Genomic DNA, 25,595 nt, shown 5'->3' with positions numbered 1-25,595 from the left:
AGAAAAAATGATTACATTTGATCAAAGCTGATGCTTTTCCCACCGAAAATGTAGGTGGCAACTAAATGACATGTAAACAAAACCCACCACAACAAACTGGTTATTGGAAAACTTTTAACGTGTGTGTGTGTGTGTGTGTCTAAGAAACCAAAGGCACCCAATCTGTTAACTTCAGTGCATGCAGGATACTCCGGTCAGACCTGAGCTGCAGTAATAACTACCTGCGTTCTGGGAAGCACTTCGGGGTCAGCGGGGATTCTGCCCAGTATTTCACACAGGACTATGCCAAATGAGAACACATCAACCTGCAAGAGGGGGCAGAAACACAGAGTGAGGGGGGGGCTCTAGTGTGTATAGAAGCAAAGGGTCAGAAAGAGGACGGCAGACCGAGCGACCCTGCTTTGAGGTCACCCAAAAGCAAGGGTGTGAACAGGGAAAGGTGTAACAAGAGAACAATCCCTTGCCTTTCATTCTCTGCCTGCCTTCACCAAGCTGCTCTGTTCCTTTCAACATACAGCGCAGGGAACTGCAGGAGGTGCTGTCTTTCAGCTGAGACATAAAACAGAGGGACTCACTGCACATGGCCAAACACCCAGTGACACCTCTTTCACAGATTAAGGCCTAAGGGATCATTGTGATCATCTAGTCTGACCTCCTGTATAGACAGGCCATAGAACTGCCTCAAAATAATTCCTAGAGCAGATCTATAAGATAAACACCCAAAACACTGCAAAAGGGAGGGGTGTTAACCCCAGTGTCCTCAGCTAATTCAGATGTGGATAACTGCATATGATATTCTTCTTCCCTTCCTGTCCCTAAAGCTTCGTTCAATGTTGCTGGCACCTTTATAGTGGCAGCCACATTACCACCCCAGAACTGGCTGCATTTCAATGGAGGACAGAACGATCACATTACATAGATGTGTAGTTACCAAACAGCCTGCTCAAGTGTTTTCTTTAACAGAGGCTTCACCAGCTCTTTCTCCAAAGTAAGGAGAACACGTCCCACAAGCAGCCGTAATTGACCCAGGCCAGTCAAGCATCAGAACCTCTTGTCTCCAAAGGAACTTTCCTAGGCAAGCTTGCATGGCTCCCTAACTCATTGGAGAGCTGGAGAGAGCAGAGTTGGGATGAAAGAAGGGAGAGCAATACCCATTATGGGAAGTGGAGCTTTCCTGTCCTCTCCCACCTATCCCAGGGAGAAAGATTCTCCAGCACAGCACTTGTGCCCTCACTCTGAAGGGTCTGACCAGAAACCTCTCCATGCCTGGCGACACTCAGCCAGGCCTCGGACCACACTGGTGTGGAGCTGATCCTGCCAGGGACCCATAAACTCATAACCAAGTCAACATCACAGAGCCACCATCTGGAAGAGAAGCTAACACTACTGATTGTGCGGGAGGCTCTGGAGAGCGACGGGGGGACCTGACCTGGGCCTTGTGGACACACGAGGGGCAGGGAGGCAGAACTGTACCTTCCTGTCGTACGGCTCCCCCCGCAGCATTTCAGGGGCCATCCAGAAGGCAGAGCCCACCAGGGACAGCTTCCTCTCCGGGTTCTTCATGGGCAGCTCCACCACCTCTCTGGCCAGACCGAAATCCGTCACCAAGGCTTCCCGGCCCCGCTGGGTCACGCGAATGAGGCAGTTCTGAAACAAGTCCCCCAGGGCTGCTCGTCTGAGATTCCCACTTATAGAGCACCTGGGCCTTTTTCTCCCCATCCCGCCCACCCCCACCGCCCCTCTTGCAACGCACCCACCTCATGCACTAGACCAGCTTTCGGCTGCGCTGGGGAGGCACAGAGTGCCCATTAGCATCAACAGGGCGGAGGGGACAGAATGTTTTCGGGATGCTCATGCAGGATGGAGCCTTTCGGATGAGCGGTCCCAGCCATAGCTTGCAGCACCATGTACACAGCCCTAGACAGACCTGAACTGACCCTCACCACCCACAGAGGGGCTGTGCTCGCCCAATGAAAAACTGCACCAAGAGTGTTTTGAGTGACTTGTCCAAGGCTGCACAGCGAGTCGATGGCAGAGCGAGGACTAGGTGGCAGGAGCTCCTGCCTCCCACTTCCTGTACAAACCACTAGCCCAGACTGCCTCTCCTGTCATAATGCTCTTTGTTCAGTGCTTACCCCTTCCGAAGAGACGGGCTCTGATCCCCCACAGCAGGGTATCTTCCTAAAACCAGTTCTGAGTTCCCTGGCAAGGGGTTTCAGAGACAGCCATACCATGGCCAGTATGCTAGGCTCAGGTCCTGTTCTGCTACCCCTCTTTGCACATGGCTTTTGTGTTTCTCTTTATCTTAACCCAGCAGGAAAGGAGCCATTCTGCAGAACATTTCCTGCTGCAGGAGAACAACACGAGTGGGGGCATGTTCTCAACACCCACGTGTCACACCCATGAGCCACGCCCCATCCAGAGCTGCTTGGCCTGTCAACTTCAAAGTGTGTGTGTGTGTCCGTCCGTCCGTCCAGGAGTGACGGGAAACCAGCATGGTTTCCAGAGTTGTAAGGACCTTCCTTGCATCTCCATCCTTCCCCACTCCCCTCACATGGAGCCTTTTCAAAGCACAGAGGACGCTGTGGGATGGAAAAGACGGGTAAAGAAGGAGGTGGATGAAAGGGGTGGAAGAGAATTTATTCAGTGGAAAGAAGCACTTTCTCCAAATCTCTCCTCCCACCCCACACAGGGAAAGGAATTTGCCTAGAATTTGCTGCTTTTAAAAGAAGGACTCATTTTTAGCAGTGACCCTGGGAACATGAGAGGTTTGGGCTGAGATTTTCAAGGCCACCTAAGGGAGATGCAAGCGCAAATCCCTTAAATATTAATGAGAATTAGGCATCTAAATGGAAGCCTTGTTCAGTTTCCGTAAATAGAGGAGACGGTCTAAAATCAGGACAGCTCCCCCCACAACTAAACTTTGTGAGGGGGTTGATAGAATCGGACCTGGTTTGGGTTTTTCAAACTGCACAGTGTGCATACATGTATGTACACACACCCCCCTCATCTTGTGGCAAAGTCCTATCGAATTGGACAGAAAACAAGAACATTTCTATAGGACTTTTTGGACTATGCTACACATTGAGCAGAGAAATAAATCCCTGCTATAGAATGGTTCATGCAACCTCTAGAAAGCAGATCATTTTCTATTAAACCCTATGCCAGTAGGCTTTGGAGAGTAATTCCTATAGAATCCTGTTCAATTTCTACAGAAACCTATTGGTTTCATCTCTGTCAAATTCTGTAGGACGGTCTGGTCAGAGTAAGGCAGGTTTGGAAAAAACAAACAGCTGCTTCAGATGGCTGGATGTCACTATTGAGTGGATTTAATGCCTGCATCCCCTCCCCACCCTCCCATATCCTAGGCTGTCAGCACTGCAGGGAAACGGAGAAATTCCTATCAGGGCCAAACAACTGCAGAGAGACACACATGATGTGCAGTGACATTCTGAAACGTGCACTGGCGTTCTGAGCAGGACCGGGGTGGCTCTGATTTTACAATGAATTAATGCAACATGCAGATACATTTACGGGAAAATACATTTCAATGGATTTTATAGGACATCAGCAAGGAAAGCCACAGGCAGATTGAACCTGTTTGCCAGGCTGTTTCCCACTGGAGTTTGTGTTTTGATGGCTGGTGATTAAGCTGGGCAAACAGCTGTGGGGATAATGAAGCCAACCTAGCATCCTGTATTGATATTCCTCAGCCTTGTAATGCGTGGCTGGCCACATCCATCCATATTTCAAGGTTCCGCTGAGACGCTCGGGGAACATCAATGGAGGAGTCACGACACAGTACCAGCAAACAGATCCCTACGTGCCTAGCTTCGACTGCAAAGGATCATGGGAATTGCTTCAGTAAAAGATCAGTGGACTCTGGTCAGATCCGGGTTCTAGGTCAGACACTCAGCTGGTGTAAATCAGTGTTGCTCCGCTGAAGTCAATGGGAGATCTGATCACTGTCTTGGTGGCATCACTGTGTTTCTATAAAGCTGCCATCCTCCCTCCCCTCCAAGGCAGGGGTCCTCAACCTTTTTCTGTCTGAGGACCCCCTAACATGCTATAAAAAATCCACAGCCTACCTCTGCCACAACAGCTGTTTTTGTGCATATAAAAGCCAGGGCCGGCGTTAGGGGATAGCAAGCAGGGCAATTGCCCGGGGCCCCACGCCACAGGGGATCCCACGAAGCTAAGCTGCTCAGGCTTCACCTTCAGGCCTGTGTGGTGGGGCTCGGGACAGCTGAGCTTTAGCTTTTTGCCCTGAGCCACAGTGAATCTATTGCCAGCCCTGTTTGGCAGACCCCCTGAAACCCGCTCACGGCCCCCGAGGGGGCCTCGAACCCCTAGTTGAGAACTGCTGCTCTAAGGGAACTTGGGCTGATAGGCAAAGTGGATGAATTTGATGGCTCATCCCCAGGCTCACCATTTTGTAAGACCACCTGCAGAGGTGAGAGAGGCTGGCTTGACAGCCCTGGAGAATGGAGCCCTCTATGAGAGGCACTGCGATCCAGTGACTAGAGCCCTGGACTGGGACTCGGTAGAGCTGGATTCTATTCCTGGCTCTGCCATTGGCCAGCTGGGTGACCTTGGGCCAATCATGGCCTCTCCCCATGCCTCAGTTTCCCCACCTGTAAAATGGGGATGATGACACTGACCCTCCTTTGTAAATCATTTTATAGCACTAGATATTATTATTACTGACACACAGGCAGCACCCAGCCCTTGCCAGAGTGTCTGACGATAATGCTGGGAGCTGGCGTCTTCTCTCAAGCCTCTGCCAGGGGCTCTCAAAGCACTTTGCACCCATTAGTCAATGCAGCCAGAGACCCTCCTGCCCCTGAATCCACTTAGCATCATTATCCCCATTCTAGAGAGGAGGAAAGGAACAGAGGGGAAGTGACTCACCCAGGGGGGGAGCAGAGGAATGGGGAACAGACCCCATGTCTGCTGAATCCCACTGCTGTGCTTAGCCACGTGAGAACCGATCTCTCACCCTGACCCACAAGGGCCATCTCTAGGGCCCAGCAGGGAATTCAGCCTGCAGGTCTCTCAGTCTCTGCTCAGCCTCCCAACAAGGGGACCATTAGAGCCAAAGTCATCCTAAGCAAAGCTCCACTGATGTAAATGGATTTATACCAGGGGTGGATTTGGCCCTAACTGGAGGAATCTCCCTGCAGATCAATCTGCCAGGGTTAGAGCCACACGGCCCATAATAATGCAATGGAGAAACAGGCCCCTCGAGCGTCACAATCACCCCACGCAGCCGCAGACAGAAACCATGTCTAATGAGAAGTGTGGATGACGAGCAGAAAAACAGCAAAGGATGGCACAGCCCAGAACTGCTCTCCACGCCCAGTACTGCAGGGGCAAGACAGCTGCAGCACAAGGCAGAGATTCTGTTCCACCAGTTCCCGACACCAGAGGCTTGGTTATTTCGTTGGTGACGGCTGCAATGCGATGCCCCTGTGGAGGTCATCAGCATGGAGCGAAATCAAACCTGGGACCTCTGGATCTGAAAGCACGAGCCCCCACTGCAGGGGTCCCCAAACCTTTTCAGGGTTGTGTCCCCCCGTTACCCTGTCCGCGCCCCTGCCCAGTGGGAGACGTGGCTCAGGGACGCAGACACAGGTAAGGGGATTGCAGCTGGGGCTGGGAGCAGGGCCGGGGCTGGGAGCGGAGCCATGGCCAGGGGCCAAGGCTGGGGGTGGGAGCAGAGCTGCAGCCGGGCCGCGACGAGGGCCAGCAGCCAGACCCGCGGCTGGGAGCGACTCCACTCCCGGACCTGCCCCCAGCCTCGGCCCCAGGCCAGGAGTGGAGCTTCGGCCATTGACCAAGGCAGGGGTCAGGAGCGGTGTCACAAGCAGGCTGCAGTGGAGGCTGGCAGCCCAACCCACAGCCAGGTGTGGAGCCATGGGACAGGGACAAGCGCAGGGCCAGGAGCTGCTCCATCTGCTGGAAGAATTAAAAGGCCGGGAATTAGCTCCTTTGGGTGGCAGAGCCAGAGGTGAGCAGACCTGCAGCCCACAGCTCCAGCAGAGCAGAAGGAAGCGTAAGACTCTGATACAGCTGCCCAAAGGGGCCCTCCCTGAGGGAAGGGGGGGACCCACCCCGGAGACAACTAGAGAGGGAAGTACCCTGTGGACCTTGGACAGTGCTAACCCCCTCTTACCTACTGTGGTTTGGGTTTCCCCACTAGGGGAAAGCCTTGGACTAAATTGACCCAGGGGATGTAAGGGATGAGAGGAAGAAGCATGGGGAGGACAGCCTTAAGCAGCCTTGGTTGCCAGACTACTGGTAGCCCAAAGGGCCCTGGGTCGGAGTCCGGTGGAGTGGGAGGGGCCAAGCTCCCCTCCCCACAACCCCCTTGGCAGCCAGGAGTTGCAGGCGTGACCAGTAGGCCACGCTCCCCAAGTGGGAACTGTCACAGCTACACATATAAAACAGAAAGAGTTCTGGTGGCAGGGCGAACTAACTCACTGCATCTTGTCCCTCCCTGTTATTGATGGGTCGCTTTTCTTTTCCCTTGCGGAGCTCGTGATTAGAGACAGAACCCTGGGTTTGATTCGCAAGTTGGACAGGGGACATCTCGCAACCATGGCGGGAGAACAAGTGTGGAAATCCCGGCACGTCCATTTCTACCCGAGTTGCTTTTCTGACCATAACCGTGCTTTGAGGAGTCTATTTTTAGCTCTTCCAGGATCTCCTGCCTGGTACGTAACTAATATGCCATAATGACAGGCTGTGTCAAGGAAGCTTTCACAACTCACCCTTGGTGCAGAGGATCAGCACGTGGCCAAGACACCACATAAGTCCCACTTGAGCCCTGTGGGCTCAAGTGGGATTTACGTGGTGCCTCGGCCGTGCGAGTAAGTGGTACACAGGCCCAGCCCTTTGCCCGGGGATGGTGAATGTCAACCTCTGAGCACAGCCCACCTTGGAGTTGAGATCCCGGTGGTAGATGTTCTTGGAGTGCAAGTAGATCATCCCCCTGGTGATGTCTGAAGCCAAGTCCACCTTCTCCTTCCAACTGAGGGTGATCTCCTTGCTGGCTAGGAGCTCTTCCAGGCACCCACCGTTAACGTACTGCAAAAATGAGACAAAACAGGGAGTCTGTGGAGGCCAGGCTCTGCTGGAATGGAGGCTCTGCAAATACGCCTCTGCAAACACTCCGTTCATCTCTGTTTGGGAATTGCTTGATCTCATCAGCCCCTCTCGCGTGATGCGGGTGAGTACTGCAGCAGCGCCCAGTGGCCCCAACCAAGATCAGGGCAACAATGTGCTGGGTGCTGTACAACCACTCCCATTAAAAGAGAGTAATTGATTGTGGCAGTATCCGAGAGTTTTCCACCACTAGGACTATTGCAGTTTAAGCAAATCAGGGGGTTTTTGGTTTGAGCATTGGCCTGCTAAACCCAGGGTTGTGAGTTAAATCCTTGAGGGGGCCATTTAGGGATCGGGGCAAAAATTGGGGATTGGTCCTGCTTTGAGCAGGGGGTGGACTAGATGACCTCCTCAGGTCCCTTCCAGCCCTGATATTCGATGATTACTGTACAGTGCAAGATTGCAACAGCACACCGGGAAAGTACTAGCATGAAGCACCAGATTACCCCCGGGAGCCCCAGCACTCCACACCCACTCAAGGGCCTCTCGCTTTGCAGTGCTGTAGGGAACTGCAAAGACACACATGCTGGGCAGGAGCCCTTTTGCCTTTGTCGTTTAACCCTGAGTGAGTGAATTTCAGCGTGGGGCTCGGCGCTCTGACTGGTGCATGGGTGGGGCCATGCAATATTCCCCCTCCAACCTCTGCTGATGCAGCTGGATCATGAGCGACAGCACCTGGGGGCCTTTCCCAAACAGCCTGTCCATAGTGTTTGAGGTCAGTGCTGTCGAATGCTGCAGTGTTTCTACTGCCTTCAGTTTCTTGCTCTACCGGGTCACCTCCCCTCCTTACTCATCTGGCAACGGTCTCCTCTCTGCCCCTCAACATTATCGGTGCAAGAGGCTTCTTCTCTGCAGCTCCTCCTCACTCTCAACTCTTCAGCCCACTCCAAACAGCTCTGGTTTCCCCAGCCTACCCCCTTTCAGCGTCATTTGTGTGAGTCGAGTCTGAGACACTGTTTTCTCTGGAAGACACTATTCAGAGTGTAGGCCTGATCCTGCCCTCTTTAGTCAGACAAGACACCCAATGCTGTAAATGTGAATTCTGTCCGAGAACGCCATGCAGGATTGGGCCCTATCATTGTGTTATAGAAAACGTACTGGCTGCATTTATAGTGCAATTCTGCTGTCTCCTTCCCTGCAGTGAAAGTGCCTTATGCAATCTGTGAGCAACACCACCCGTGTGCCAGGGCAGGACCCAGGATCTCTGGATCTAAAAGTGAGAGTTCCTACTACCAGAACTAAAGACCAGTTCTATTAGCTCAATGGCAGTAGGAGATTCGGGAACATCTCTGTGTGACCCAGCCACTGGAGACAAAGAGCGACCATGTGGGTTACCTGTGCTTTACACATGTTTCCTCTGGAAAGCAAGACTGCAAGAGTTCATCCCCTATGACCCTGACTGCCCTCACAATTAAAAGCAAGAAGCATCCCAGCAACAAGCCTTTACCTCTAGAATTGGGTACAGCTTCTCGTCCTTCACGCAGATCCCAAGATACCTACAAGACAGGACAAAAACTCAGGTTTAGGTTTCTTCTCATACAAAGATTCCAACTCTGACTCTTGACTTAAAAACCCAGGCCTGGCACATCTCTCTACCAGGCCCTCTTCCCTAGCCACTGCCTCTCCTATGGCACCACCCACCTGACAATGTTCGGGTGGGAGAGCTTCTGCAGCAAGCTAATCTCACGCACTATCACCTCCTGGTCCACGTCATTCTTGTAGATTTTCACCACCATCACTTTACAGGTCGCACTCTGAGTCACCTGGAGCAATGTGAAAAACGACACAGTGAGATGCATTTTATCCCAGTAACGTACGCCAGCCCCCACAAGGAAAGGAAATCCTTCCCAAGATCACACAAGGCCTGGTGCCCCGCTTGCCTTACACCTTGTGCGACATGAGGGCTAAAATGCTACCACACAGATTATACCCGCTTTGCACAGGTGTAAATTACTACACAAGGCGCAGAGCTGTCAAGTATCCGGTCCAAGCTCCAGAGCACCCAGATCCAGCAGACCCAAACGGGACTACTCTGCACTTAAAGTTAAGCATGTGCTCACAAGCTTTGCTTGATCAGGGCCTACATCACAATGCACCACAGAGTTACTGAATGAACCATGGAATCTGCGCTTCCCACTCTCCGCCACCCTCAGAGATGCATGTTAGCAGGTGGTTCAAGGCAAGGTTACTTTACCACGCACCTCCTCAGTAAATAGCTAGAGAAACTGGTTTCCAGGGCTTCCCACCAGCAGCCATTTCTCAAATTCAGACACAAAAATAGTACATTAACTTACCCTTAAAAGCGTAACAGATAAAATAAGGCATTTTTAGCAGGGACCTCTATTGCCCCCGGTGGTAGAAACAGGGCTTGACTGTGATGAACACAGTTCATTGAGGCTGCTGGACACTGACAGACCCTGTGGTTCTCTGAGGCTCTGTCGGTCCCAGGTTGATAACAGAGACTGTGCTGTCTAGTGTCACTACAAGGGGTCTGCCTAAATCCTGGGCCAGACCCACAAGTCACAGAGTGAACTGCTGACTAGAGCTGGTTGGGAATTTTTTAACAAACTGATTTTTTTCAAGAAATGCTGATTTGTCAAAACTGAAACCGTTCATTCAACAGGGCCAGGTGCCACACATTTACCAACTCAAAAAAATTTGCAGGAAAAAAGTTTCTAAATCATCCAAATGTTTTGTTTTGACATTTTTTAAACAAAGTACCCTGGTTTTCCAGTTCCAGATGACTTTTCATTTCAACATCTAAGCTAATTCTGACCTTTTTAAAGGTTTAATAAAAGAAAAAAAGTCAAAATTGAAACAAAATATTTAAAAATTGTTGAAACAAAATGTTTCAAGTGAACCAAAACAAACAAACCAACAAACCAGTGTTTCAGTTTGCAAATATTTTCAAGCTTGGAACCTTTCATCACAATTCAAGACAAGACAAATTCAGAACTCTCTAGAATATTTGCAGGATGGGAAAACTATTTCTTGCCCAACTCCACCTCTGGCCAACTGTCCCTTTAATGTTTTATTTTTAACCAAGGTAATTGTTAGGTGGAGGAAATCAGCTGGTACAGCCTTGATCCGTCTCTTGACACTTCTGCTGGGGCTATCAGGGTGACCCCAGGCGCGCTGTTTAACTTTCTGCCCTTTTTGTCATTTGTTCAAAGGTCAAAACCGTTTAAACACAGAACGAGCTGGCACCATGACACCATTCAATGCCCCAAAACGTCATGTGTGATACGGCTACCTGCGCAAGCTACCTTACAGATAAGGTTACCTTACCACTCCATAGCAGGTGGACTGAACAAAGAGACTAACGTCAATCCAGTTTGGATTGAGAGAGGAATGCTAATTATAACTAGGGCTGCAAGATAAATAAGTCTTGGGGCAATGTTAACTCTGGTGCTGCTCCCTTCCAAGAATAATGCAATCAAAAACCCAGTGCCCATGACAGGAATAACCCTGCCTCTGTGTTTAAATGGATTGCAAAGAAGTTTTGGATCAGGCATTACCCAACCATGGGATTTACTAATCTATAACCAAACTTTACAATGTGCATTATTATTACATGCACCGTCATTACAGTATATGGCTAGAGATGCACTGTAAGTACCTAGGACCATGGGGTTCTGGGCTGCCAACACTTCCACATCACCACTGGAAGGTTAGGCTGGGTTTCTGCTAGAGGACCCTGTAAAGCTAGGCACCGCAGGAAGTACCGCACAGCAGGGCCCTCACAGCCCACTGATTGGCTCATCCTGGTGTATAAACCAGGAGCCATCTTGGGGAGCTGTCTGAGCAATGATGCAGACCATCTGCTTGCTTCCACTCCTGATCATGCTTTGCTGCAGACCCTAAACTCTGGCTCCTGACCCCAGCTTGACCCCGACTCTGCTACTTGTCTATAACCTTACCTGGTACCTGACCCTGACTTCCTGGTGTCCTAACCCGGCTCGACCCCGACCCCGCTACTCATCTCCTTACTGCACTTGGTAACTGACCAGTGCACACACACCGCCCTGACATACAGAGTGAATGACATTTTACTCCAGAGGCTGTGGGCTTCCTGAAATCTGTGGCTGTGCAAAAGGCATAGAGAGCATTTAAGAGGTCCACAGCTGCGTGACACCTTCTCGGGGCACCCAGGATTGTGGGTGACCTTGTTTACACCCCTGCCACCCGAGTGAGAGAGTTTACCTTGGCTCCTGGACAACACCCGCCTTTCAGGATTCTTGCCCTCTTCTCAGGACTCTGCCAGCCCTACTCTGCTTTGCAGGTTAACATTAGGTGCACCCCAGTCACTGAACGCTCCAGAAACATCCCCCTGCAGTGTCCAGCCCCTGTCACCGGGACACCCACAGTAATCACCAGATAAGCTGTCCCCAAAGAGACAGTGTACAAAAGCTGGAAGGCTGCAAGTCAGGATCAGGTCCTTTATAACAACACAGGGCTGTAAACTATTTACGGTGAAAACAAACATAAGTTTGTTAACAAAGAACAGAGATCCACTGATTCCAGTGCCTGTGGAATAAGAATAACGGAAAAGGCAATGTTTACAAATAAAACATAAAGATAACCCACTTCCCCAAGCCTAGAACTTCACTCTAGCAAGCTAGTATTATCTAAAGCAATTTCTCACCTAAAACCTTTTCTGCAGAGTTTGCGGGTTTACAGATCTAGATTTTCATGAGTCCCCTACACCCTTCAAGGGGTTTCGTCGGTAATTCGATAACAAGGGGGTTCTTTTTTCTTCTTCTTATAGTCCAGGAACCTTTGAAATATATCCTTTTGAAGTGCACCCCGAGGCAGAACTCTTCTCTCCAGTTGCTGGCTCTCTGGTGTGCTGGCACCAGGCTGCCTTCACATCACCATGTTAGTTTGTTTTTCCCATTTTGCTTCCAAATGTAACTCCCATTGTATTTAGTTCACAATGCTTCGTTTACATGGAGACGGGTATAGCTGCATAGACATACTTCTGTCTGGCAGAAGACCTGTTTGTCCACTCTGCCTTGTTGACTTAAAAGCATAATATCAGTAGGTATAGATAATTCCTCATATAGGGTTAATACATGTATTTTATGATTATATTAATGACCCGGGTGTTACTGGCTTTCACTTAATACCTCACAAGACATTTTCTGGATAAACACTATGAAAGACAGTGTTCGGTGTAATGGGTTTGTCAGGCCTGACAGTACAGCAAACCCTTTGTCAGCTGGCACTGAGGGGTTCTTAGACTCACAAGCTGCAAGTTCTAAAAAGCTTTAAGAAGAGCTACCATATAGTTCTGGGGAGGGTTATTAGCTCATTAGAGTGCTGAGAAACGGCAGCTGAACAGAAACGTGTGGACCCATTATGCAAATTCCACCCTTATTTTCTGTGCAAAACTGACAATGGTGCCAATTATCTTCCATGCCTGTGCAGCACTTCTGGAGACATGCCACAGCACACTCACCCGGGCTTCTGAGCAGCCCCATATTCCTCCTGACCCTCCTCTGTCCTAAACAGATGCATTGTGGTGGCCAAGCTGTTCAAGTCCTCTAGACACACATTACACCACTTCAATCTGATGCAGAATTGCAGAGCAGCCTTTCAAACCTGCTGGCACGGGGTGAGTCACCAGGGACTGGGTTTCTTGCTGTCATAAATATAAAGGGAAGGGTAAACACCTTTAAAATCCCTCCTGGCCAGAGGAAAAACTCTTTCACCTGTAAAGGGTTAAGAAGCTAGGATAACCTCGCTGGCACCTGACCAAAATGACCAATGAGAAGACAAGATACTTTCAAAGCTGGAGGGGGGGGAGAAACAAACGTTCTCTCTGTCTGTGTGATGCTTTTGCCAGGAACAGAAAAGGAATGGAGTCTTAGAACTTAGTAAGTAATCTAGCTAGATATGCCTTAGATTCTGTTTTGTTTAAATGGCTGATAAAATAAGCTGTGCTGAATGGAATGTAGATTCCTGTTTCTGTGTCTTTTTGTAACTTAAGGTTTTGCCTAGAGGGATTCTCTATGTTTTGAATCTGATTACCCTGTGAGGTATTTACCATCCTGATTTTACAGAGGTGATTCTTTTACTTCAATTAAAATTCTTCTTTTAAGAACCTAATTGTTTTTTCATTGTTCTTAAGATCCAAGGGTTTGGGTCTGTGTTCACCTGTGCAAATTGGGGAGGATTTTTATCAAGCCTTCCCCAGGAAAGGGGGTGTAGGGTTTGGGAGGATTTTGGGGGGAAAGACTTTTCCAAGAGGGCTCTTTCCCTGTTATATATTTGTTAGATGCTTGGTGGTGGCAGCAATAAAGTCCAAGGGCAAAAGGTAAAATAGTTTGTACCTTGGAGAAGTTTTAACTTAAGCTGGTAAAAATAAGCTTAGGGGGTTTTCATGCAGGTCCCCACATCTGTACCCTAGAGTTCAAAGTGGGGAAGGAACCTTGACACTTGGTAACATCCTTTATTACACAGATTTTGCTGTTAGGACTGCAACGTAGTGCTTAATAAGCTGGTACCATTTCCACTGTCATTCATTTTTAATTCCTTTGCTCCTCCCCATCTCTCCTTCTCCAAAGCTGAATCAGTGCTGGCACCATAAGGAAGGTAAAGGAGAGCTTGGCACAGCACACCTCACTTCGGTCACACCTGGCTCTTTCCCAGCTGCTTTACTGCTCAATAACATGACTCCTCTTCCCCTTTCCTTCTATCTGCTTCTCCTGTTACACGCAGTATTAGTTTATGCTGAAGTGTAGGAGCTATTGAGGTGGAAATGCAGGAGACAACGACTAGCATGAGACCACCAGACCTGCTTTAGATGTAGACCTAGCCCTGAATCTGAACCCAGGTCCCCGAGACTCAGAAGACTGGGACATCAATAATCCTTTGCCTTTCTATGGGCCCGATCCCAAAGCACATGGGGAGTTGCCTTAACCAGCTTTCAGGGATTCCCCTGACATAAGGGGAATCCCCAGGTGGTATACAGTCAGCATAGGCAGATCTGTGCCAACTGCTCTCCACCACCTGACAGAGGGGACATTCCTAGGTGGATTGAGGGCGTGGCTGGAGCACACAGTGCTCCCCAATCCCCTGCCAGCAGAGCAGTCCCTACCCACCATATCTTACAGCAGCCCTTTGGCTGCTAATTTATGCTGGGGTCCAGTTCTGCCCTGGGTCAGCCTGAGGATCAGAGGGACGGAAAGGTATCTCCAGGGCTTTCCCGCCACTGAACACAAGATGAAAAGTGATAAAGGGGCTTGTGCTGGGCCTAAGTCAGAGGACAGAGAGATTAAGTTTAAACTCTGCTCATCAAAAAAGAGGAGGGAGTTGTGAGGCTTACTTAATTTAAGGTCCGTCGACAAAAGGAGCTGTAGAAGTTCAAAGTCTTATCTCCAATGTATCTAAACACCGGACCAGCAAAAATCCATCCATGGCTTTGCCTTTAACTAGTGTCATCATCATGGAATTTTAAAGTACTCAATAACTATTCATGAATCAATTCACCCTGAGCCTGAATACCACATGTCACAAATGGTGAAACTGAGGCACCCAGCGGGAAAGGGACCTGTTCCAAGGTCACAAAGCGAGTCAAGGTCAGAGCTGGGCACTGAACCCAGATCTCTCAAGTCTGTCTCGTGATGAAATCCAAGTCGAGCCTTTCTCTCTAGCCACCTTGCTTACACAGTTACCTGCTTGTGCGCACAGGTGAGAGATAAATGACAGCAGTACAGATGCTACAGGCAACATTTCAGGGGGGAGGGATAGCTCAGTGGTTTGAGCATTGGCCTGCTAAACCCAGGGTTGTGAGTTCAATCCTTGAGGGGGCCATTTAGGGATTGGGGCAAAAATTGGGGATTGGTCCTGCTTTGAGCAGGGGGTTGGACTAGATGACCTCCTGAGGTCCTTTCCAACCCTGATATTCTATGATTCTATGATTCAGTGCCCACATCAGAAATGTGGGGTTTTTTATGTTGTGAGGTTGCATTCATGTGTGTAAAGCTCTTTGGAGGAGAGCGACCACCAGTAAAGAACTTCAAAGTGTCATCTTCAAGGGTACTTAAAACCAGGAGCAACAAACATGCCACAGTTACAGGACACAACTAGACCTACAAGGAAGACAGGGAATTGGGAATGCAAATAATCCACATGCTTAGTAACCGTAACAACTCGAGTCTCCAATCAAATGTCAAGTCCCACTGTAGGACAATAGCCGAGCCCGTCCTCCTCTGCATTCCGAGTCTCTGAGCCAAACATCTCATTCAACCTTTATTTTTTGATATTTTTGCTTAACAAAAGTTGTTTTATCTTCATTCAAGCTGTATGTCTCCAACCTGCCTACTGCTGGAATCCCATTCAGCAGCAGGACAGACTGGAAATGTCACACACAATAGAAACAGCAACTGTTACTACGGCAATTTGCTAAAGAAAGGCAGGAGAGAGAGAGAAGAGGCAGTAGGCACTCAGTGGAAGTGGGGATGAGTGATTCTCAACCAAGGCTCTTGTGGGAAGTGGGGAGGGGCATTGCATAGGCTTGAAAAGAGCTACTGTACCATTTGGGCTGGAGATACCCTTTAAAACAAGTCTCAATCTGTCCTCCCTCCCTCTCTCTTTCAACCAGAAATCCACCAAAACTTTATACAGACACTGTGCCCAGATACCACGGTGATGGATGTAAGATAAGTTAGCACCTTGAAAAGTCAACACGCAGTTATACTTCCAATTAACTGCTACATTTTCCACACTTTGAGGGACAGATCCCCCGCTGGTGTAGACCAGCATGCCACCGTTATCTTCAATGGAGCAACGTTGACGTACACCAGCTGAGGATCTGGCCCAAAGTGTCTATATAGGTCAACCCATTGATCTGGTGGTAGCATCTTGCGCTTGCATGGAGAAGATCAGAGGTTGCTGTCTTGTTCCCAGGACTAGCCATTCTATAGACTCCCAAGGAAAAGAGTCACACCAGAATGACTCTGACCAAACTGTTGGACCCATTGGCGATTTGTTTCCATCCAATGTAGGTGTCACGTCCCCATTCACAGGACTATTAGGAGCTGCAGCATGCTGGAAGGCTACTGTAAAATAAAGTGGTAGAGAAGCAAATTTGGCTGGAAGATGGCACTCCGAAAGAAGCAGAGGAAAGGAAACGGCAGCCTCTCCTGGAGTTGAAGGTCTGAGCCCCATTCCCTTAAAGAAACTACACCCCTGCCCTCCCCCGGGGCTGTTCGCATGGGTGCCACAAGGCAATGGATATGGAGGCTAACTAGGCAAAGGGGGGGGGGATGATCCACCCCCAAACTAAGCATTATTTACACATGATCCACTGTCATGTGCGTGCCACACCCCCTGCACGAGACGCTCCACGCACTTTGTCATGGGAGAAGGTGGACAGGTGATATACGGAACGCAGCACCCAGGAATTGGCACAGAGAGGGGTTTCAACACCCTCCCACTTCAGCTGTGCCTGATGCAGGAAGTGAATTAGAAGCTCCTACGTTCAGAACACAGCAGTAACCCGCTGGTACGTCACTTGGCGTCACCCGCTTGTACCTCACGAGGCATCAAAGACCAGCCTGTGGTGATCTATGGGATTCCTGCCCTGAGGCTGGGAGAGGGAAATAACCCATCCCAATCTGACTGCTCTGTATGACCCACCGGCCCATAACACCACGACAGCTAGCCTAACGCACTGTGACGATGCATCAAGAGACAAGCGCGTGGGCTGGAGCTTCCAAAGGGAGTGGGAGGCTGCTACTTTGGGAAGTGTGTGGGATTTAATTTTAGATTCTTTTTCACTGTGCACTTCGGTTTTGTTTTCAACAGCAAATCTGCACACAGCGTAAATATCTTCCAGACTTGCACAGGCCAGCACACAGTCACAACCCTTATCTCCTCTACGGCTCCCCTTTTATCTGAGGATCTCAGAGCACGTGGCAACAACTGACAAACTAGGCTCCTCCAGGGGGAATCTGAGAAAGAGAGGCAGCGACTCGCCCAGGATCACTCAGTGGCATGACTCCGTGGGTGCTCTGGGGCTGAAACACCCATGGGGAAAAACAAGTGGGTGCTCAGCACCCACCAGCCCAGCTGTTCAGGCAGCAGCCGCTGCTGGTCAGCTGTTCGGGGGAGGGTGGAGAGCAGCGGGCGGGGCCTCAAGCAGGCTGGGAAGAGGTGGGGCAAGGCCTCAAGGAGGGGCAAAGGGGGGCGGGGCAAGGGAGGGGGTGGAGCACTCCTGGGGAAAAAGAAAACTCAGGGCCTATGCCCAGTAAGTCTGTGGCACAGTCAGGGACAGAACTCTTGGCTTCCAGTTCCATGCGTCAGACACAAGACCGTCTTCCCCCTCACCATAAACCACAGCGACCCCTCAGAGCTTCTGTGAAGGGGGAAAATAGGGTCAATGTGGGGGGAGGTTCCTCTCCTCCCCAACTTCAAGCAGTCTCGCAGGGGGAGGTCGGAGGGAGAAAGTCTGGCAAGTAAGACAGCAGAGCAGAGTCCTGCCAAGAAAGACGTTAGGAGGAGGAGTTCTCCGCATGGACACATTTATCCCACACCTGCATGCTGACAGCTGCTCCACGTCCCAGGGCAGCTCCTCTCATGTTATGTCAAGCCACCCGTTGCTTTACCTTGTAAACCTTGGAGAAGAAGCCGCTGCCTATCAGCTCAGCATTGAAGTTTTCCCAGAACTCCAGCTTCCTGACGGCCGTCCGGAGTTTCTGCCAGCGGTCAACATGGTAGTAGGTGTCGGAGGACTCTCCGTAGTACTGCATCGGGCTGGAGGGCTCCGGGGAGATCAGTCCCGTCTCACACATCATGGGGACGGCTGCTGAAACAAATCACACTGCACTATGGAAGTTGAAGCGAGACAAATTCAGACGGCAAACAAAGCGTAATTTTCTAACAGTGAGAGTAATGAACCACCGGAACAATTTACCAAGGGGCCTGGTGGATTCTTTAATCACTGACAATTTTTAAATCAAGATTGGATGGTTTTCTAAAAGATCTGCCCTTGGCATGATTTTAGGGATGTTCTGTGGCCTGTGTTATGCAGGTGACCAGATTAAGATGATCACAATGGTCCCTTCTGGCCTTGAGCTAAGGGGGACAACAGCTGTGGCTAGTACAGGCAAAACAAGAAGCTGCAATGGGTTCAAGCATCACATCCTTTTAGGCTCTCTCCTGAAATGGCTTTTCTCCTCCCAAGTCTTTGCACTTGAGGTGGGAGTGTGGGGAGGAGACTTCCTGTTGTTGTTATTAAAGCCTCATCAGTTCCTGGCTCTGGCTTTTCCTGGAGGAAAACTAATTGCTCCGGCCCAGCACTTGGACGGCAGGTTGCAGGAAGATTGCCACTGGGAGCAGCCTGGAGAGAGCTGAGCAAGTAGGCATCATGCCAACACACAAAGTGCAAAGCCTGAAGTCTCCCCACACTGGGACTCCACTCCCCACCCAGCCAGGGAAATTACAAGGCTCTTCCTTCTCCTGCAATATACAGATCCAAACAGCAGGCAGGCACAGAGCTGGCTCAGGTGAGGGGGAAGGGACACAGCCTGCCTGATGGAATAGTAACCATCTGCTCTACTAAAAAAGGAAAGGAGTACTTGTGGCACCTTAGAGACTAACAAATTTATCTACAGCTCACGAAAGCTTATGCTCAAATAAATTGGTTCGTCTCTAAGGTGCCACAAGTACTTCTGTTCTTTTTGCGAATACAGACTAACACGGCTGCTACTCTGAAACCTGTCATCTGCTCTACTGTAGCACCTTCGAGCTGGGAATCTCCATGCACTTTCCAAAAGGGGACTAGTGCCTGGGAGCGGGGGAGTGCCCTGGACAGAAGGGTCTGTACAACCAAAACCTCCAGGCGATGCAGGATGGGTAAGCCCAGTGGACTAACTGCCAGTGGATCAGGCTCATGTGTCCTGTCCTGCGTGAACCACACTCTACAGGACTGTCCAGCTCTGTGCAAAGCACGTCAGCCTCATTACCTCTATTATGCACATGGGGAAACAGCCCCAAAGCAATGAACTGACTTTACCACTGACTTACTGTGTGATTCTGGGTGAGCTGGGTACGTAACCCAGGAGTTGTGACTCCCAAACTACTGCTCTAGCCAGCTGGCCACACAAAAACCCTCACACCCAGTGGGGTTTTAATGCCTTCTTGGTGCTACTACTGTGACCTTTGGGGTCATGTGTTGCTATGCAAGCAACACAGCAGAGGATTCCCCTTTTCCTCTCCCAGCCTAGTCAGACTTTGTCCCGTTCTTTGGGTGCACCAGGCACAATAGTTTAAGGGACAACTGACCTCCCAGGAGGTGGCTCTTTTACGGGAAAGGCTTCCCTTTCAGAGCCTCTCCACTCAGCTTTTTCCCACGTATCATCTCCTCCCGGGCTGACTTAGTTCATCAATCACCTCTTTGTATGCAGGAGGATTCCAGCAGCATCCTCAGGGGGCTGGAAAGGGCCCCCTGCATTATTCTGCAGACTGGGGCGGATTTTTTCCCTTTTTATATAAATGAGGCCGTTTGTCCTCGGATTACTGCCGACATGTAGGGTGGAGGGAAATGGCCTTTTAAAATGTCAAGATTTATTTGAAGGCCTCCTAGGAACCTGGGAGTGCTTGGAGCAGTTTCTGTAGGAAGATTGGGCAATGGAGCAGCCCCCGCAGCTGGGGGGTTGGGGGGGGAGGAGAACACATCATTGCATCCCAATGCAAGTTTGTAGTATACACAGTTGTGCTGTTGTGTGAGCAGATTAAAGGGCTCTGCACCTTCCCCTGTACCCTTGATGCTCCCAGAACATACAATTCATTCCATCCGGAATTCATTTCTGTACCAGGAGCCACAGGGCCAGACACATCATCAGGAAAACAAGTTGATTTGGGGCCAGATTCTCAGTGGGCGTAATTCACCACCACGCCATCAACCTCCAGGGAGCCATGCCGATTTACACCAGCTGCGGATCTCGCCCCCTTTAGGAACTTAAAATAATTAATTAGAAGACATCAGCATTGTGTCACACTTGTCCCACCAGTTCAGTCCCTTCTGACCTTGGCACCATCACTGGCAACTGGAGCTCAGCTGAGCATAACAGAGGCATGAGAAAAAATGAACGGGACAGACACAGTAGATGGCCACTCCCCTTTACTCTCTCATACTACAAGAACAAGGTGACATTCAGGGAAACAGAAAGGCAGAGCATTTAAAGCTGATAGAAGGAAATTCTGTTTTTAACACAATGCATTATTCACACATGGAATTAATTTACCACTGGAGCCAAGACCTTAGCAGGATCACAAAATGGATAAGAAATGTATACAGATAACAGGGACGTCCAGAGTTACATTAGTTGGGTCACATCGTTGTTTTTTTAAAGAAGGGCTGCATAAACACTCACGCTTCAGGGCATAAAGCAGCCGCTAAGTGATAGAGGTTAGGAAGCAACTTCCCCAGGGAAATTCCACATTTGTTCACCACACGAACCCTTCTCATCTAGGACCATGCAATGAATTTTTTAAAACGGTGGACCTACCTTGCCATTTGCTGACCCTCACTCTGCTTGTCTGTTCTAACCCTATTCCCTCCCCTTTCCATGACCCGTCTACTGAGATTGTAAACGCTTCGTCTCTCATTATATGTCAGTGCATCATGCAACACAATGGGTTCTTTATCATGGGTCTACCATCATGTAGGCACTACCCAACACGAACAACCTACGTTAGACCAGCAACTGGTATTCAGTCTCCTTCTTCCCCATATTCTTCCTGAACATCCCATGACACGGTTAGCCCTCTCTGACATCATGATGCATTCTCAACCATAATAAGCAGAATGTTCCTAATCCAAGACACTTGACTGAAAGGCTTTTCATGTAATGGGCCAGCTTCTGAAACAGGGGCCTGGCACTGCATCTGCTCCTGGGGTGTGGCTCAGATGAACAATACCCTTTGCTCTGAACATTCAACTTCTGTTTTAAAGCAGCAATTCATGTAATATGTAAATGTCTGAGATGCTCAGAGATCACCACAAATGTCTTCTCAGGAAGTTCCCAGGCCTGTCAGGCACTCAAACTTTCCACAGAAAACCTCTTGCTACCCAAACAGGGGTCACGTATATTCCTCTCGCACCCAATGCATATGGCACAATAATCCACAGCAATTATCTTGTCAAGCATTGTGAGTGACTTGACTTAAAATGAGACCCACGTTGGCAGAACCCTTCTTGCCACAGTCACCCAGACAGAACAGCAGCCTTGTCTGCAAAGCTGGATATTTTGTATTTGTTACAGCATGTTAAAATATGTTCCCCCCCTACATTTCTCAGCATCCCACCTCACAGCCAAGCACTACCCCCTTCCCCCAGACATATCCTAGAATGCAACATTCAGACCCCTCCCTCCTATTTCCAAATGGTTCCAGTTTTGTGTTCACTCTCTGTGAGCTTGTCTACATGGGGAGGCTATTGCAAAACAGGCAAGGGTGTGAATTTAAAGCGCAATAACTATTCTACACTAATTCCCCATGTGGACACTCTTATTCTGCACTAGAGAGTGCCTTTGGGTGGTTTCGCTTAACCTACTTCCCACAGGAAGGTAGCAATCGAGATAGCGATTCCCGGCTACTTCCCCATGTAGACAAGCCCTACAACTCTGGAGTTTCTAATAGCTCCCACTATGGGGAGCTTTCCTGAGGAAGTACAAGCTCTGTGACAGCCCAGCCAAGAGCCAGGCCTGGCCAGCAGCTCCCACACAGTCTTGTGAAAGAAAGAACTGCTAACAAACATGACAGAGTCTGACAGGAAATCTTACCACCAAAGGCGTCAGTGCAGAAAGGGAAGTAGGGTAGTAAACCAGAGGGGAAAGATCACCCCAGCACTGATGTCAAGGGAGAGAGACTCCAAATGCCTTTCCACATAGCTAAAGCTCTCAGAGAAGGCTGAGAGAAGAGTTGCGGAGGCAGTTTCCTAGTCAAAAGAGAGAGACGACAGGAACGGGGTGCTCAGCTCTGGAGTGAGAGCGGAGGTGCTTGGAAGCCCCTTTGTGTAATACTTACCCGTGCAGCCATCACCCACCCAGCCCCTGAAACAGCCATACTCCAAAGACACTCGTCAGCTCTGGGAATCAAAACCAGGCCTGACAAGACCTTTGAGTGATTAAAAAAAACTAGATGGATACGACAAGCCAAATCTTGCTGCCCGCCTTTTGCTCTCTCTGTTATTGCCACTTATTCAATTACTTCCGTTTCCCGACAGGCACCAGCTGTGGTTTATTCCCTAAACGTAGTAACCAGGTTTTCACAGCTCCAGAGCAATCATCCCTCACCTGCATCCCTCCCTCTCCTCTCCACTGATTCATCCTGCTCTTCACAGTGCATATGCGCTTGGCCTCAAGGGAGAATCAGGCACCACTGATCTGTGGCCCTCCTTTTCTGACACTAGAAGCAAATATCCTTCGCACATTAAAAACTCAAAGCTGCCTCAGCCCTGAGCTCCCTTCCTGCCAAACTCAGGGCTCCTGCCCCATTCTGTGCCGAGAATCCTGCTAGCAGCGGGTAGGAATGGGAAAAACTGCCACCCACCCCACCTCCCCACCCCGTATCACTGCTATCAGGATTTTCACTGCATTACGACAGGACTTAACTAGTTGTGAGCTTCTTCACAGCCAAGACTCTTTTGCCACTCACGGGGAGGTGGATTAATATGATATTTGAGAAGTTATGAAAAAAGGTCATGGGTGGGTGGACGGCTCAGGGGCTATAAAGCCTCCAGTTGATGGTTCAAGCCTAGCTCAGGTCAGCAGAGAGCAAAAATCATCACCATCTGAAGCCTATTTACAGACAGGAGCTGTTGGTGCTGGTGCATTTCCTAGTGATCATGTGTGTCTGTCCCCCCCCCGTCCCCCCGTCAAAATCCACCAATGTGATTAGTACTAGCTGACACACCCAGCAGAGAGGGACAGTGGCAGGGCAGCATGTGCTGGTTCTGCAGATAAAGAGAGGACTTCAGGGTGGCACCTTTCCTGCCAGACAGAGAGTTCTTCCATCACTACTTCTGAGGGCTAAAAGCCACGTTTGTAACCAGGACACTTTCTAGAGGGGAGCAAGGTCCATTGTCCTTACACCTCCCTCTTGAGAGATGGACCACATGGTCTTCCCCATCTCTTACTACTTTGATTTAGTTCTGCCCCATCCCTATCATTTCAGACAGGATTCTCCTCTCTCTGACAAAGAGGAGGCAAGTACAGTCAGCGCAGCCAAGGGCAGCTGCCTGTTCTCCCCCAGCAAACGCTCCTCCTCACTGTTCCACACAGCCTCCCAGCGGGAGAGACTCCAGCAGTTCATGCCTCAGCCTAACCCAGTCACCATCTGCATCTCCGGCTCACTCTGCATCCCCTCCAGGCCTCTCCGAAGGAGCCCCAGGAGAGGAAGGTTTTAATTGCACGTGCCAGCCGCAGGGTGTAAACACTTCCTTCTCCTCACCTAGCCACCTTCCTAGATGGATGGAGCACGGGATTCCGCGTTTCACACACTACCCCATCTACACAGAACAGAAGCCGCTTCCATGATGCCATCAGCCCTAGCCCTATTTAATTGAACCCAGCCCAGCTGCGTGGCCACAGCTCTTAGCATGTGTGGTTGTTTTCGTAACCTATAATCAGCCGTCCAACTCTGGCAATGGACGCAGAAATCCGGGGCGAGGCCAGAAGCCACAGACCCATTAGCCTTTGGAAACCACTTGTGTGTTTCTAGGCATTTTGCATTTGCAACAGTGCCAAGGTAAAGCAGTACGCTGCAGCAAAGAAAACAAGGGAGTATTCATGTATGAGCAGGGTTTGATCGATGGATTCGCTCTGATATTCATCTGATCTCCCTTCTCCATCTCTCCTGCTTCTTCTTTTTCCTCCTTTCATAGAGTCACAGATTGTAAAGTGGGAAGAGACCACTATGATCATCTAGTCCAGAGGTTCTCAACCTTCTTCTATCTCAGACCCCCCGAACATGCTATAAAAACTCCACAGCCCCCCTGTGCTACAATAACTGGTTTTCTGCATATAAAAGCCAGAGCTGGAGTTAGGGGGTAGCCAGCAGGGCAACTGCCTGGGGCCTCATGCCACAGGGTCTACACGAAGCTACATTGCTCACACTTTGGATTCAGTCCCGGGTGGCAGGGCTCTGGGCCTGGGCTTCAACTCCATGCAGCAGGGCTTCAGCTTTCTGCCCTGGGCCCCAGCCTAATGCTAGCCCTGTTTGGCGGCCCCCCTGAAGCCTGCTCATGGCCCCCCAGGAGGCCTCGGACCCCTGGTTGAGAGCCACTGATCTAGTCCGACTCCTGCATAATACAGGCTACAGATCTCACACAGAGGCCAGTTGCAGAGTTGGGATTAGAAGCAGAACCCTGGATTCCTAAATCCCAGTTCCATGCTCTAATCGCTAGCCAAACTGCCTGTCTCCAAGCCCCTGAAATCCTATGCCTCTCCTCTCCCCTTGTCTCACTCTGCTGCTACCTTATGAACAATATATTCTTGAGTGGCTAATTGTGACATGAGGGGTAAATCAATCCAACCCTCCACCACTTTTCTACTCCTCCACTTCCTCCCTTGAGATCATCAATAGTTAATTTGCATACTAATCATTTTAACCAATAAGATTGCAGTCAGTTGGGGGGAAGGACAGAAAGAGACTGACAGATGTTGGGACAAAGGTGTTGCTCAGTTCCACCAGTGTAAATGCAGAGGATGCTCAGATACCATGGTGATGAGTGTGGGATGGATGGATACAGAGGCTTCAGTAGTTACTCTTGATTTACACTCGATTTGTAAATGGGAGCAGCTTTTGGCCCATGTTGGCTTTTTGATACAAAGATGCCAGTAAGCCTTGTAAAATCAGAATAGAAATTTACCAGACTAGGCACAAATTGTACTTGCCCACCCATACTTATATTGCTGACTATTAAAAATACATATCTTATTTTGTTCTCCTGTCAAAAAAAAAAAAACTCTGCTCCAAACAGGTAAGCAAAATGCTGTAAAAAAGGGTACACGTATAACAGAACTCCATGTACTGTGCAGTGAAAAGAACACTCTCCCTTGGATAAAGTTATACTTCACGAAACCAGGCTTTTTACCAAGTGCGAGGAAATCCCAAGACAATCCCTACAGCATTTGAACCAATAGGATTACAGTATACAAATATATGCATGATGATTGGCTGAGTTTCCACAGATCTTGCAATTACACCCGTGGACAATTCGCTTCTCTTAAATGTCTTGAAATCACAGTAAAATTTTTATTCTAAGCTTGTATTTTTTCAAAGCTAACTCCGTTATGTAGGATCGATTTCTTCAGTCACGTAAAAAAAAAAATGTTTCCACCTCTAACAACCAACATCAGCCTTATGCACACAGAAAGATAAATTAAAAGCAAGTTATGCTATAGCACAGAGAGCAA

General features: G+C 49.5%; 1 protein-coding gene across 2 annotated transcripts in view; it reads right to left on the bottom strand.

Annotated features, from left to right (window-relative positions):
• LOC140899116 (dual specificity testis-specific protein kinase 1) overlaps nucleotides 1–25,595 on the bottom strand; it is a 60,105-nt gene that overhangs the window by 4,327 nt on the left and 30,183 nt on the right. The window contains exons 2-7 of one of the 2 annotated variants that reach the window (XM_073313995.2): nucleotides 17,781–17,980; nucleotides 8,809–8,930; nucleotides 8,615–8,663; nucleotides 6,940–7,089; nucleotides 1,474–1,647; nucleotides 222–305 (exon numbers count right to left, since the gene is read on the bottom strand). In XM_073313995.2, the coding sequence (XP_073170096.1) occupies nucleotides 222–305; nucleotides 1,474–1,647; nucleotides 6,940–7,089; nucleotides 8,615–8,663; nucleotides 8,809–8,930; nucleotides 17,781–17,969 (768 nt within the window). In that variant the 5' untranslated portion in view covers nucleotides 17,970–17,980. The remainder of the gene's footprint in view (nucleotides 1–221; nucleotides 306–1,473; nucleotides 1,648–6,939; nucleotides 7,090–8,614; nucleotides 8,664–8,808; nucleotides 8,931–17,780; nucleotides 17,981–25,595) is intronic. The other variant, XM_073313994.2, reaches the window with a different exon arrangement.

The sequence above is a fragment of the Lepidochelys kempii genome, chromosome 16 (assembly GCF_965140285.1).
Source record: "Lepidochelys kempii isolate rLepKem1 chromosome 16, rLepKem1.hap1, whole genome shotgun sequence".
Taxonomy (NCBI): domain Eukaryota; kingdom Metazoa; phylum Chordata; order Testudines; family Cheloniidae; genus Lepidochelys; species Lepidochelys kempii.
This window is presented reverse-complemented; position numbering and strand designations above follow the sequence as displayed.